This window comes from Acomys minous, assembly GCF_964271855.1.
Source record: "Acomys minous genome assembly, chromosome: 4".
Lineage (NCBI taxonomy): Eukaryota > Metazoa > Chordata > Mammalia > Rodentia > Muridae > Acomys > Acomys minous.
The window spans coordinates 29829653-29844468 of NC_140486.1; the positions used below are offsets into that span (position 1 = coordinate 29829653).

The 14816-nt window shown below is 41.3% G+C and overlaps 1 protein-coding gene and 1 long non-coding RNA gene across 4 annotated transcripts in view; one reads left to right on the top strand and one right to left on the bottom strand.

The window, feature by feature from the left end:
- The window catches only part of LOC311596764, a 98827-nt gene that overhangs the window by 36010 nt on the left and 48001 nt on the right, over positions 1-14816 (top strand). The window lies entirely within an intron of this gene.
- Positions 1-14816, bottom strand: part of CCDC192 (coiled-coil domain containing 192) — a 191904-nt gene that overhangs the window by 26943 nt on the left and 150145 nt on the right. Inside the window, exon 7 of one of the 3 annotated variants that reach the window (XM_084780547.1) lies at positions 10339-10421. The exons of the other annotated variants lie outside the window; for them this stretch is intronic. Within the exon in view, the coding sequence (XP_084636673.1) occupies positions 10339-10421 (83 nt within the window). The remainder of the gene's footprint in view (positions 1-10338; positions 10422-14816) is intronic. 3 annotated transcript variants of the gene reach the window in all.

A 14816-nucleotide genomic window follows, 5' to 3' on the forward strand; every position in this document is an offset into this window, starting at 1 on the left:
CCACAACAGCTAAGTAATCTAGATGTCCAACTACAGAGGGATGAATAAAGAAAAATGTGGTAGATATACATAATAGGACTTTCTAATTTCAGCTATAAAGAACAAAGTTGGGTCAGTGAGATGGCTTAGCAACTGATAGCACCTCCTCCCTTCAAGCCTTAAGTCCTGAGTTCAAACCCTAGGGGACCCACATGTTAGAAGGCGAGAAGTGACTACCCCAGCTTGCTCTCTCATCTCCACACATGGACCGTGGCAGATGCCACCCGCACCCCATGCAGACATTGCCAAATAAAAATGAAATGTTTTGAGAAGAATGAAGTTTGGGAGGCACTGGTTAAGTCGGTCACAGAAAGACAAATGTTACATATTATTTCCTCATTTGTGGCCGGTAGATTTTACATAGCTACATAAAGTCAGTTATGTATGTATCGAATGAAAGTAGAAATGACGTTGTCTAGGAGAACAAAGAGACTAACAGGAGTAGGGAAGGTCAAGGAAAAGGAGGGTAAGGTGGGAGTGGGAGAATGCTTAGCGCACAATATGTACTTATTCAAATGCTTATACAATTAGATAAATAAGACATTTACTTAATTTTCAGAAAGTAGCCATAAAATCATCCGTCATCTCACAGATGTGAAGACAAGACCAGATGTGTCCCTTGCCTAGCTTTAGCCCCAGTATGCAGGTCCAACTGATTCCCGGAGCTCAGAAAGCCCACCACTTCCTTCTCAGCATCTTCTTATTCTTCCTGTCTTCCTAAGGGAACACCCTCTCTTGAGTCTAACTTGGTTTTACATGGATCCTTATTGTGGTGGTTTGAATACAAAAGGTCCCCATAGGCCCAGAGGGTGTGGCTCTATAAGAGGTGTGGCCTTTTAGAGTGGGTGTGGCTTTGTTGGAGGAGGTGCCTCACTAGGGGGTGGGCTTTGAGGTTTCAGATGCTCAAGCCAGACCAGTCTGTCTCAGTCTCCTTCTGCCTGAGGGTCGGAATGTAGAACTCTAAGCTCCTTCTCAAGCACCATGTCTGTCTGCATGCCGCCATGCTTCTCACCGTGACAATAATGGACTAACCCTCTGAACTGTGAGGCAGCCCCAGTTACATGTTTTCCTTTATAAGAGTTACTGTGGTCGTGATGTCTCTTCACAGCAATAAAAGCTCTAACTGAGAAACCCAAACTTAAACTTATCTTGGCAAACACAGGGGAAGTAAGCAAAGTGCCCACTTAATATGGAAATATTTTCAAAGTCCTGAAATCGATATTTGTGGTTTTAAAAATTTATTTATTTATTTATTTATTCAATTTACATCCCTACTGTAACCGCCTCCCTCCTCTCCTTCCAGTCCTATCCTCCTTCCCTCCCTCTTCTACCATCCCTCTCTCCTGAAATTGATATTTTATTGGTTCTTTTTTTTTAATTATAAAAGAGGTAAGAAAATTATCTTAGACATAAACTGAGGTTCTAGTTTTCCTTTAACAGTAAAAAAATATACAAATTACCCTGTCAAATCTTAAACTTTCTACCTTAATCAGAAAATTTACAAAAAAGAAAAGAAGTAATACTTAGTTTGATAAACTTTAGTAAGCCACTGTATTAGCTACACTTATGTAAAGCGTCACCCAAACTAATTCTCTTTACTAGAAGTGCCCTGCATCTGATACTAGATAATATAAGTGACCCTGTTGTCCTCAATACGACAATGACAAAATGCTGAGCTGCACAGATTTTATAGCAGCTGAGATCAGTGCCATTATACACCCACCAAGGACTGCAAGCCACATGGTGAATTTAAGGAACTGAAATCATGTTTTGTTTGTTTGTTTGTTTGTTTTTGTTTGTTTTTGGGGTGGATGGTTGGTTTGTTTTTTGAGATAGCGTTTCTTTTTGTAACCTTAGCTGTTCTGCACTCACTTTGTAGACCGGGCTGGCCTCGAACTCAAAGAGATCCACCTGCCTTTGTCACCTAAGTGCTGGAGTAAAGGCATGTGCCACTAATTGCCTGTCTTCTTGTCTGTGTTTTGTTTTTACAGAAATTGTAATTATGTTAAAAGCAGTTTTTTTTCTTCCTCCAAACAACCCTCTTTTGAAGAGCATGATTATAGGCATTCAGTATCTAACAGTTTTTTAATTGGTTTATTTTTTTTAGCTGATCTCTTCTTGGTTGGTAGTTGGAAAAGAGAGTGTGCTTACATTTGACAAGACTCGACTTAGGTCACTCAGTGCAGGGTTCCTACGTGTACATTTTCCATGGTAAAGTCTTTAAGAAGTTCATGTAGCCTTTTGCTTTGGTGTGACTGACAGATGACCACCCCTTGCACGGCCCCTGCTCTGGCATGTCTTGCTGTGTGCAGTGTCCTTCTTATGCTTCTTGGTTCTTGCTAAGCTGTGGATGGAACTGGACACGGGCAGCCTTAATTTCTGACCCAGTCCATTTTATCCTGGTTTTAGTGCTCTTTCCTTGCCCCAACGGTGGTGCTCTTCGGATCCCAACAGTTTTGTCACTTGCTCACTAGCCTGTTGGGAGTCAAGAGAATTTCTGTTTCTCCTTGACAGTGTGTGTGAGATCTGAGGAACCAGAAAAGCACCTCCTTCTGGCCAGTCAGTGTGGTGTCTTGTTTTGTTGTGAGTACTTTCCTCAAGCTGTGTGGTAAAATCGTTATTCCAAATGTAACTGATGGCTTAGCCACTAGCAGGCCATCCCTTCTTTGGGGTGCTTGACTCTGCATGCACTTTCTCAAGCCTTTGTCTCTCTGTCTTCTGAGTATTCTTAGCAACACAAAGGAAAGAACTATTTTTTAAACATGACATCTCATGATCCCATTTATCTAGGTGGAGAATACGAACCCCATTTGTTAATCTTGGGGTATTTGATGCACACTGACAGGGCAAACAACAACAAATTCTCTTTTTATAGGTCAATATGGTCAAACATACATGCATCAAAGGAATAATAATAAAATACAATAAATAAAGATGGAACAAAAACAAGCAAACTGATTTGTCAAACCAAAACTTTGGCTTCCAGGCATATCTAATCTATGGCTCGTGGGCTATAAACAGCCCAACACAAAATCACAAACTTACTTAAAACATTATTACACTTTTTGCATGATATTTTTTTCTTTTTGTAACTTGATTTTATAGTTATCTAGTGTGAACTTTATAGATGACATCAGGTCACAACACCAAAATGTTGACACACCTGGTAGACTATCAGCATGTTTTCAATATTGTCCAACATAGACTTTTGTCATGGAAAAGATGTATAAAATTGATAGTCCTAGGGCTGCACAAGCTACAAGAGGTGTGTTGTCAGTGAGTGTACAGGACAAGGCAAAGGAGCATGGCTCCTTTGCCAGAGAGACAAAGGATGCTATGGAGCCATTATGAACTGCAACTTCTTCCTTAGAGCTAAAGTCACAGTTGGAGGAGACAATGGCCTGTTTCTTCACAAGTATTATTTTCATTGTACATAACACAACACTCTTATTATATAGAGAAAGGTAGAATATTCTGGATTTTTTAATCAAATAGTTGGATTTTCAGTTTATATTCATTTAAATGACTACAAAATGACCAACTTCTCATAGGTTTCCTTGTCTGGAAGAGGGCCCAGCAAAACAATGTATTTTTTTGGCAACTTATTTGATAAATATTAAATTTTGTGTTAGTGTTGAGTTGCTACTCATAGTTTTATCTGCTTGTAATATACTTAATGAAAATTGAAACCCATTTAAGGTAAAACTGAAGAAATGGTTTTTTATTTACTTGAAATAATTGATTAATATGAAGCCATTTTAAAATAAATGTCAAATTTCAATATCTATTTAATATATATTTTCTTTCTGTAAAGAAAGAAGTTAGCAATACTCTCCTATCTGGAGTCATGGTTGATAATGATATAAGCGTAATAATATGCAGAGGAAATCTCCAAAGTCAGTTACTTGAAATCCCAATCAGAGGTTTAATATTAGAGGGGAAGGAATTAAATTTGTTCTGAAAGAAAAGGTTTCAAAGAGGCATTTCCCCTTCCTTGGTGAGGTATCTTACTTATTTGTATTGTTTTGTAGGAATTGGAACAAGAACTAACTTGTGTGTTCTGCGGACTTTGTTCTCTTAAGCGGCAAGTCAAATGTTTCCAAGTTCAAAAGGTGGTTCGTTAAAAAAAAGGAAAGACACAACTTTTCAATGGGAAAAAATGTGAATTCTTTTGTCCCAGGGGTTAACACTTCATGCCCATAATATCACACCCACCTAATAGAAGTTCAAAATCCTGGGAAAGATCAAGCACCTGTGAGGATGTGGAGGAACCAGTCCTTAAGCTTTGCTAAAATGGCATAGTTTGGGTGGAAAACCGTCTAGAGGTCTCTCAAAAGCAAAAGCAAAAACAGAAGCAAAGCAAAGCAAACTAAACTAAACTAAACTAAACACAACACAGATATGTATACCCAGCAATTAAATTTCTAGGTATATATCCCAAAGAACTGAAAGGAGGAATTAAAACAGATATTTGTATATAAGTATTCATGGCAGAATTAATGACGATGGCTAAAAGGACAATGCCCACTGACAGACTGGGTTGAGTCTTTGGGAATGTTGCCCAGTATGCGTAAAGCTCTGGGTTCAGTTCCCGGCACTCTAGAGGTGGTGACGCTTGTGCTGATACATACAGTGAACTGTTTAGTGGGCCGTAAGACACGTACACTGCACTATTTAGTCAGCCTTTAAGAGTAGTGCAACTGCATGGAGCTGGAGAGATGCTTCACCGGTAAAGGGCACTGTACTTGCAGAGGCCCCAGGCTTGGTTCCCAGGCCCCACATGGCAGATCACAATTGTCCTAACTCTGGTTCCAGGGCATCCAACATCCTCTTCTGGCCTCTGAGGGCCTTGCACTCATGTGATGCGCAGACACTAAGACGCAACAAAACAATAAATGTGTCTTTCATCAAAAGTGTAGGTGAAATCCTTATCTATGGCTAGGGACATGAGGACAAATAACTTATGTCCAAATAAAGTAGGTACAGGGAAAAATAGCAGCAAGGTCGCCTGCAGTTGGAAAGAGAAGAGCTACTTCTAGAGTAGGCAGAGATGTTTAGCTTGAAGTGGGGGAAAGTGGTAGTGGGTCGATGCTGACAACAATATAGATACAACAATATAGATACCTAATGTTACTAAATCAGACTCTTGAAACTGGCTAAAATGCTAAACTGTAGGTTATGTGTATCTTATCACAATAAAAAAGTTTTTTTAAAATGTGTTTGACACAGGGTCTTGCTATATGTAGTCCAGGCTGGCTTTGGACTCACTGCCTCTCTGCCTCAGCCTCCTGAGTGGTTATATTCCATGCCTCCCCTCACTCACATTCTAACGTGTGATTTCTGGTTGTGTAAAACTAGCATGCCACGATAGAATATCTTTTTCTATCCTTACTTGATCTGCCCTTAGGAACTATCCCTATTGGCCGCTTGCCTACTTAATTCCTCGTCTTCAGCTTCTCACCATTAAATAAGTAGAATGAACAAGCTATTCTTACTACCCTGGACTGTTAAAAAGAAAGTACTAAGTTGCTATTGTTAAAAATAGACTGTGCTTTTATTGCTTTATATTCCAGTCTCAGGATAGGAGCATTTACTTTTCATTGACAGCTATACATTTTGGTTGTCATAGAAATGCTCTTTTGGTAAAGCTCTTGCTGGAAGATGGATTAGAAAAGATGTAGGAGCCACAGGAAGCAGAAAACTACAGCTCAGCAGTGTTTCCTGGACACAACAGAACAGCTGCACATCATGAACCCACAGCGGTTGTGACAGCGTGTGCAAGCTTCATGTAAGTGCAAGTCAAACAAAATCCCAGCATGGAGAGAGAGGATGGGTACAAAGTCCCACCCCTGCCTAAGGAGCTACTGTTAATTGGTAGCTGTTGGGAAAGGACAAGTAGGTTTTCTTTAAGGTCGTGGACACAGGCAGGGCAATTGTACTCCAGTGGATGACCACACACCCAAGGCCATATTGGCAGCATGAATTTAACTAAATGGTTTTGTTTTTATTTTTGCTTGTTTGTTTATTTTTCCTTTTCTTATTTTTTATTTAATTAATTTGTTCAGATTACAACTCAATTGTTATCCCATCACTTGTATCCTCCCATTCCTCCCTCCCTCCTGCTTTTACACTATTCCTCTCCCCTAGGTCTAACGTTGAGGGTCATAGGCTATCAAGTCTCATCTTGGTAGCCTGCTTATTCTGTCTTTGAGTGCTACCAGGCCTCTCTACCAAGGGGAGGTGGTCAAATATGGGGCATCAGAGTTCATGTCAGAGTCATTCCCCACTCTCCACATAACTGTGGAAAATGTCCTGTCCAGTGGCTAGATCAGAGTAGGGATTCAATGCTTGCTACTTGTATTGTCCTTGCTTAGTGCAGTAGTTTGAGCAGACTCCTCTCGGTCCCAATCCACCTGTCATGATGTTATTCTTGTAGGTTTCTAGGACTCTCTGGATCCTTCTATTTCCCCATCTCCTATATTTCTCTTACCTATAGTCCCAGTGGGATGCCCTCACATCTATCCCAATCTCCTGGTAAGTGAAGACTTTCAATGTCATTCAGTGGATTTTGATCATGTTCACTCCCCTCCAACTCCTCCTCCCACACCTGCCACCCTCTTCCTACCAACCCAATTTTTGGGTCATTAAAATTAAATAAATATAGAAGCAGAAAGACTCACATGGCATATATTTATTTATTTTTAAAGACCCAAAATTGGGTTGGTAGGAAAAGGGTGGCGAATTTAGGAGGAGGAGGTGGAGGGGAGGGAAGATGATCAAAATACATTGTACGACATTCTCTAAGAATTAAAGAGAAAGGAACGGCTTTAGCAAGTTTTACATATAAAATATTTGGAGATGGTAAAAGTGATTTTTCTTAACAGAAATTCTGAGCTTTACACAACTTTGCAAATCTGCATTAGTGGTACCAATAACAGGAAAACAAAAATATTAATAAAATGTTCAAACTTACTTAATCTTTGAGAACCTCCTACACGTATGCAATTTATCTTGAACATATGCACCCCTTACTGTTGCATCTCTCTCCTTCTGGATCTCTCCCCTAACAACATCCCTGGGTTCAGTTCATATTCACTTTAAAATAGCCAGAGTCCAGTTAGTACTGCTCGTGTGTGCACAACTGTGATGTCATCCATCGAACAATGGATGGCCTACCCGCAGCCATGCCCTTGAAGAAAACTGACCCACTCTCCTCTCTCAGGAGCTGGCTAGAGCCCCTCATCTAGGCATGGGGTCCTGTGAGCCCCTCCCCATTCATGCTGGACTTTTGACTGTACTGATTTTGTGTTAGTCTCGTGCAGTCAGTGACAGCTGTTGTGAGTTTGTGTGTTCAACGGTCTTGTCATGTCAAGAACACTACATGTTCTCAGTAGTCCCTCTGGTCTTCTGGCTATTACAGACTTTCTGTTTTCCACTTCCAGGATTTCCCCTGAGCTCTGGGGAGTAGTGTGACGCCAATGTCATTTCATAGTTAGTTATTTACCATGTGACCAGCTATGGGTTGAAATGTTCCATAAAATTTAGGCCTATTTATAAGAAGACATCCATAGGTTAATAAGAGTGACAAAGTTCTTTTCTTTTCTTTTTGATGTTGAATATTGAACATAAAGGCATGCTTAGGATGTGCTTTACCACACATGTAACCAGAAGTGATAGAATTAGAAAGTGGTTTTTATATCATACTTAATAGTGCATCATTTATCTCCTAGGCTAGCCATATCTTGGTAAGATTACCAATAAGGGCTGAGTAAGTTGTTTCTACAAACAAACACACCTAGAAGCTTCTGTGACACAAATCAACAAAACATGCTTTTCCCTCATGCCAATCCAGCGGTCCAGTAGGCAGCAGCCCTGTTGCCCGTTCTACATGTCACGAAATCATGTGCTACCAATTGTCTCACTAAGAACCCTCTAGTTTCCCTGGATAAGGAAGACAGAGGATCAGAAGGCTACATGGAAGCGTTCATCCTCTCAGCCTGTGGTATAACCCATGCCACTTAGGTTCACAGTCCATTGGCCAAGGAAGATCATATGACCCTTTGTCAGTGTACAGAGGACGAGAAGGTGGTACCTATATTCAACAGTCACTGGGGGAAAAAATCAAATTCCTCAGCCTGAGCATTCCATGTGGTCTAAACTGACCATAGTCTTAAAAATTCAGTCCATATTAAGACATAAGAAGCCTCTACAATAGCTCGCTTCTTTTCCACTGTAACAATGCATTATAGGCCACTGCTTAAAGAGCATGCATTACACTCCTTATCTTGTGGCTCCATAGTCTGGAGGGCCACCTTGAGTCTCAGGAGGCTCCAAGCCAAGTAATGTCAGGTGTCCTGGTTAATTTTTGTCAAATTTACATAGCTAGAATTGTCTGGAAAGAGGAACCCCAGTTGAGAAAATGCTTCTATCAGATCGGCCTGGAAGTGAGTCTGCAGGGCATTTTCTTGGTTAATGATTATTGTGGAAGTCCCAGCTCCTGTTGGAGCTGCCACTCCTTGGCAGGTGGTTCTGGGTGGTATAAGAAAGCCTGCATAGGGAGAGGAAGGCAGTTAGTGTTCCTCTGGGTCCCTTGCCATCTTGAGTTCTTGGCCTAACTTCCTTTCGTGATGCACTCACTCTCCTTCCCCAAGCTGTCCGTGGTCATGGTGACTGCCATAGCAACAGAAGCCAGAGGAAAACCCGAGAGCTACACACACTGGGAAGAGTTACTGGAATCTGCTCCTCGTTGTTTCCACTTTCCAGACTGTCCACATTCCTTGGCATCCAAGCTTTCTTTCCCTATCTCCCAAGTTGGTAAGATAGCATTTTTTCAGACCCTTGTTCACTCTCCTCTGACTACAGCCCAGCGAGGTTCTCTGCTTTCAAGAGATACATGTACACAGCTACCAGCTGTAGTGTAGTACCATTCCCCGCCCTCAAGATCTGTAACTTGAAGCATCTCCAGAATCTCTTCCTTCATGTAAGGTTCACAGGCTGCCAGGTTAGGGACGGCAAAGTGCATGACTCTGCCTGTTTCTCTCTCTCCTCTCTGACTATTCTGCCTGTACTAGTCACTTTTTAGTTTTTATTTTATGTATATCAGTGTTTTGCCTGCATGTATGTCTACATGAGGGGATCCCTTGGAACTGGACTTACAGAAAGTTCTGTGCTGTCATGTGGGTGCTGGGAATTGAACCCAGGTACTCTGGGAAAGCAGACAGTGCTCTTAACCATCTCTCTAGGCCCTACTCTCATTTAACGTTAATGTTAATACCTGGCTGCTGCCTTAGAGTCACACAGAAGCCAGCAAGCCAGTGGGCATTCCACTCCATTCACACCTCAAAGTCATGTGCATACTGGACGGAGGAGGTTAGCACGAGAAAGCTATTTCTGTTTTCACTGCCATCTAAGATGTGTATGATCAAGTAAGGCCTGTTTTTTACTTTTTATTTATTTAAAAATGTTTTTTTATTTAAGTAATTTATGCAGATTACATCTTGATTGTTATCCCCTCACTTGTATCTTCCCATTCCCCTTCTTTCCCCCTCTTTTCCTCTTTCATTCGGTTCCCCTCCCCTAGGTCTGTGACAGAAGGGGACCTCGAGCCCCCCTATAAGATCACAAGGGCCTGTTTTTAAAAATAAATTAAAGAACAGTTAGTATACACTTTGAAGATGGGAAGAAAACTTGCCTTCTTTCTTTCTTTCTTTCTTTCTTTCTTTCTTTCTTTCTTTCTTTCTTTCTTTCTTTTTTAACAAGCCTGTTGTCAATGTCAGGGCCCAGATTCAAGAACGGAAAACACCATTTTGTAGCTTCTGGATGCGATGCTTTCCCTAGATCAGAAAGACTGATATTCTTCAACAATTGTTCTTTTACACATACAGTTAAAAAATCCTGTTTGGGATCCCCGTGCGTGGAAATTCATTGAAATATTAAAAATATTATTAAAACAGAATATAAAATGTGGTGTTTTGGTTATAAACATGTGCGTGTGTAAATGTGTTTCTACAGAGCATGAAGACACAAAACCCAGAATGTTGCAAGGGAAATAAAATCATGGGCAATTTTTATCTTATAGTATTGTGGTAAATGTTATAACTGATGAAATCCTTACTCCATAGTCTGTTTTTGGTGGGATTTGGTTTTAGTTTTAGAGGTGGGAGCTCAGGCTGGCCTGTAGCTTACCCTTCTCATTCTGAGTCACCTCCCTGCTGGGACAGTAGTCACGTGCCACCATGCTTGGCTTTTGCAAATGTTCGCCAAATTATTCTGTGATTATGCACTTAGGTGCTCACTCACCTCCTGACCTTTGCTTCCTGAGTCTGGACCAACACGGTCCAGAGAGATATCTGCTTGCTTTCCCTCCTTAAACTTCCTCATGGCTGCAGAAGAGGTAACATAAAGACATTAGTGCTGATCTCCCCGTTCCAGCCATAGGTGAAGGCAAGACATGAAGACACACTCTTGCCCAGATTGCTGACAGCTCTGTAGAAGGGCCAGGGCTTTCCTCAGTGTCTGTGAGGCTCCAGCCGTCTCTCTTGTTAGAGTCCCTAGATTTCTACCTTACATCTTGTTCTAAACAAAGTCATGAATATGAAGAATTTTCTAGAAACAAAACCAATTCTTCCCCCAGAGTATCCCTTACTGCACTGCCCAGAGGCTCTTCACTAGGGGTTAAAAATGCACAACTTGTAGTCAAGTCTTCCACCCAGGCCCTGTCTCAAGGAGGCTGCTACAGAGCTCTACTCACACTCCACCATGCATGTAGACCAGTGTGAGCAATTCTTCTTGGTTTTCAAAGAAACCCACAGGCTACAAGGAGCCTTGGGTATGGAAGGGACCTGTATAAACCCTCTGATAGTCTTGCTTATACCTCCCTACACTTGACATATTTTCATTTTAATGAAACAAAGCTGTCAGTTCATTTTCTCTCTGTGTGGTGTTGCCAGTAAACTGGCTACTTCTGGGACTTGGGTTTTGTTTGACAAAGGTCTAATCTTCAGCATTGCAAACAAACAAGCACAAAAGAAAATAATAATAAAGCAACCAAACATGACTGTTAGGAAGTGATACAAAATAGGCCATGAGTATCATTCTAAATTGGAAGGCCAGATAATTGAGGATGTAGTGGGTCAGAAAGGACCAAGTCAGACAGGACTGGTTTCAATAACTTCAGGATGCTGAGGTTTGAGATGAACCATCAAAAATGTGAGGAATGAGAAGAGAGGAAGGGCTACAAGTATGGGCTGATGCGGAGCATGAAGGGAGCTCCGTGGCGGAAGCCACATACTTCCTCTAGGCTTTCTCTGACACTGCTGTGAAAGTGATCGTCTTCATTTATTTCAGTCCTTCAGGAATTACTTATTATTTTATTTTATTTTATTTTGAGACAGGGTTTCTCTATGTAGCTTTGGCTATCCTGGAGCTAGTTCTGTAGATCAGGCTGGCCTCAAACTCAGAGATCCACCTGCCTCTGCCTCCTGAGTGCTGGGATTAAAGGTGTGTGACACTACTGCTCAGCTTTCTAAGTTTTATTTTTAATTGTGTTTGCTCCTTATGGCTGCACGATTGACTCTATGACTATTCTTTGCCTTTCCTTGTATATATGTTTAGAATTCTAAATCAACCAAATTCAATAAGGACTTGAAGTATAGTTTTACAAATTTTGTGCCACCTCACCCATTTTTCTCAAGAATGAAAATCCTTATTAATCAGTATTAGAAATGCAAATGAGAGACAGACTTGTCAATAACCCGCTAAGCATTCATTCTTTCCTTGACCAGTATCTACTCAAAATAATTCGTTTGCTGATTCATTAAGGATGGTTTTCCATGACACTGCCTGCACATGTAATAAAATAGCTCGTTATTCTCAGGAATACTTTAGCAGACAACATGGAGTGAGTCTTCTCACCCAAGTGATAAAACTCATCTTTTTACTTTACTATATGTTGACACTCAATTTTTATGTGCAATTTATAAGATGCTCTACTGTTTGATCAAATTTATATTTATATCTAAAAATTGAAGGCTGGGCAGATGGTTCAGTATTTAGATGCACTCGCTATTCTTAAACAGGGCCTGGGTTTACTTCCCAGCCCTCCCCCCAACCATGGCAGCTCACAACCATCCAGAGGTACCTATGTGATGTGCATGCATACACGAAGGCAAAACATACAAAATAAATCTAAAAAAGAAAAAGTAAAAAAAATTAACCGACATATTTAAACATTTCAACAAAATTATATATACTTCAGGGAAACACGGCTTTCTTTTGAGCCCTCCTACTTTTTCTCTGCCACTTGTCCCTTGTCAGGGGATGGACTCTTTAGTAAGCTGTGAAGCAAAGAAAAGTGTCAGTTTGACATAGCATCTCTCTAATAGAACATTTTAATAGAAATTCCAATGAAAAAGAAAAGTTGCTATATATCCCCTGTTTTTAGTACACTCACTTCTATCCATGAAAATATGGCTAAGAAAAGTGACAGCTTTTTAAATTGCAGTGCATTTGTGAATGTCATAACATTTAATATGCTTTCTCATATTGATGTTTCCTTCTAATCTGCTTTAAGCATCTGTTGGCCTGAGAAGAAATGGAATTTATTACAAAGGGAACACCAAGTGGCTATACTCGGCTCCTGACCTTCAAAACTGGGTTATAAGGCAAACCACACATGGCGGGTGGTGTTTTCTAAGGACGGCTAGAGCAGCGCATCCCACCCACATGTTCTCCTACAACGTGCTTGCCACACCCCATGAGGAGACAGAACCCATTCCCCTCCCCTAGAATTTTCACTAGTCTCAATGACATTCTTGTAACTAATAGAATAAACACATTTCCACGTCACATGTGCATGTGAGGTTTGAGTGAATGGAAATTTGTGACCTCCATCCCTAGGAGGAACAGACACCTCCAAGGAAAAGGACACTGGTGATGGAGAGAGTTTTCATGCTTTTCCCCTCAAATAAAATTGTATAAGAGCAAGAAGGAAACTGTGGCCGAGAAAGAGAATTAGTATCAGCAGGGCTGTGGTTCAGATGTCAGTTTTTCTGTTTCTTTCCATTCTACATTCTTTCTCCCAAGAAGCCAAATACAATAAATGTCAAAACCTCTTCAGCAAACAATGATTCAGTCTGCACACACTGCTTAACCCGTGAATGCGGGTAGTCTTTGAAACTGACTGGTCAGTTTTCTCTGGGGATCTTAAGCCACTGCTTAAGGGTCGATGAAAATATTAACTTGGGGCCATCCTCAGAGGAACCTGATTCCCCATGCAGAACTCAGAGTCTAGACCTCTTTGATATGCCTGTTGTCATGCCTGAGAAGCAGCAACACATCCAGGGTACATGGGCAAATATCTGAGCATGAATGTGTAGGCTGTGAAGAGAAGGCTCCATAATGCCGTGAGCACTGAAAGTTTGAGTTTGGTCTTACAAGACCATGACCAGGACAGACTTTAGACTGAGCCCCAGCGAGCCAGCCAGTGAGCAGGCTGGGTGGTGCTTGCGCTTGAATGCACAGCTCTTTCTCATTTGCTTTGCTCCTCCTCGTGCTTGTTTTATACTTGCGATGCATTTTTTTCCTGTTTGGGACTGATGGGTGAAAGGCACTGTTTACCTTAAGTTGTCTGCCTTATTGACTTTAAATTCTTGTGATTAAGTCAGCCCCTTTGCTGTCCCAGAAACTCTCCTAGCTTTTCCTCTCCTTTGCATTTTGCTGCCTGAACTGGAGGGAGCCTCAGTCAGGAGCTTTGGGGCCAGAGCCCTGCTTCCCTTCGGAAGGTACAAATTCATCTCCTGCTCTTCTTGACTGTCTTTGTTTAGAGAAGTAATTCTCAAGCGTGGGCCATGATCCCTTTGGGGGTGGCGTATCATTTTCATATGATTCATAACACATTGGCAAAATTAACAGTTATGTAGCAGTAATGAAGTAATTTTATGGTTGGGGGTCACCACAACGTGAGCGACTATATTAAGGGTCACAGCCTTAGGCAGGTTGACAACCACTGGCTTAGAGTGATGTCTTGGTCCTCTTTTTCCCTCTTGATTAAACCTCTGCATATTCGTTGGGTGTTTGGTTTTGTTGTTGTTGTTTTATTGGAAATAAAAAATCACTGGCTCACTCTTCCCAATAAAAAGCAAAATAAAGACCTCATTCTCAAGTTTTATTCCTCAGTTTAAAATTAGCTTCCCATAAAACCTAAAACTAAATTCCAAAATGAGCCTGTATTTCATTTCTTCTTCCCCAACATTTGGCTGACTCTAAAGAGGTCCAGATTCCAGCTGTTACCGCTGCCTTGGAATTCAGAACAGGCCCCACAGATAAGGCAACCTTGAGACCAGGAGCCCTTGATTACAATGCCGTCTGTCCTCACTAGATATGGCCCACCTGCCTTAGACCCCCAAGGATTATGGAGGGAGCCCACAGGTCCTCTCTAAATTCAGTCGCTGCAGGCTTCTCCTAGAATCATTCTGTCTGGAATGACTTGTGTTCTTCAGACCTCCTTAGCAAGGTCACTCTGGGACAACCTAGGCTGCAGGGTGCAACACAGAACAGGAGAGGGGTCCTCGCTTTGAGTCTCCCCCTTCCATATCTTGGCACTTTATATTTCTCGGGGTGTTATGTTCCTGGCAACTCCTCCCTACTTCTCCTACCTTCAAAAGAGCACAGATCACTACTGCTCAGCGAGGCATGCTTTCAGGGATATTTACCCTGCAAACAAGATTTCTATTATTTAAGAACTCTGAACCAAGTAACTGAATAGGCCCTTCTCCTCC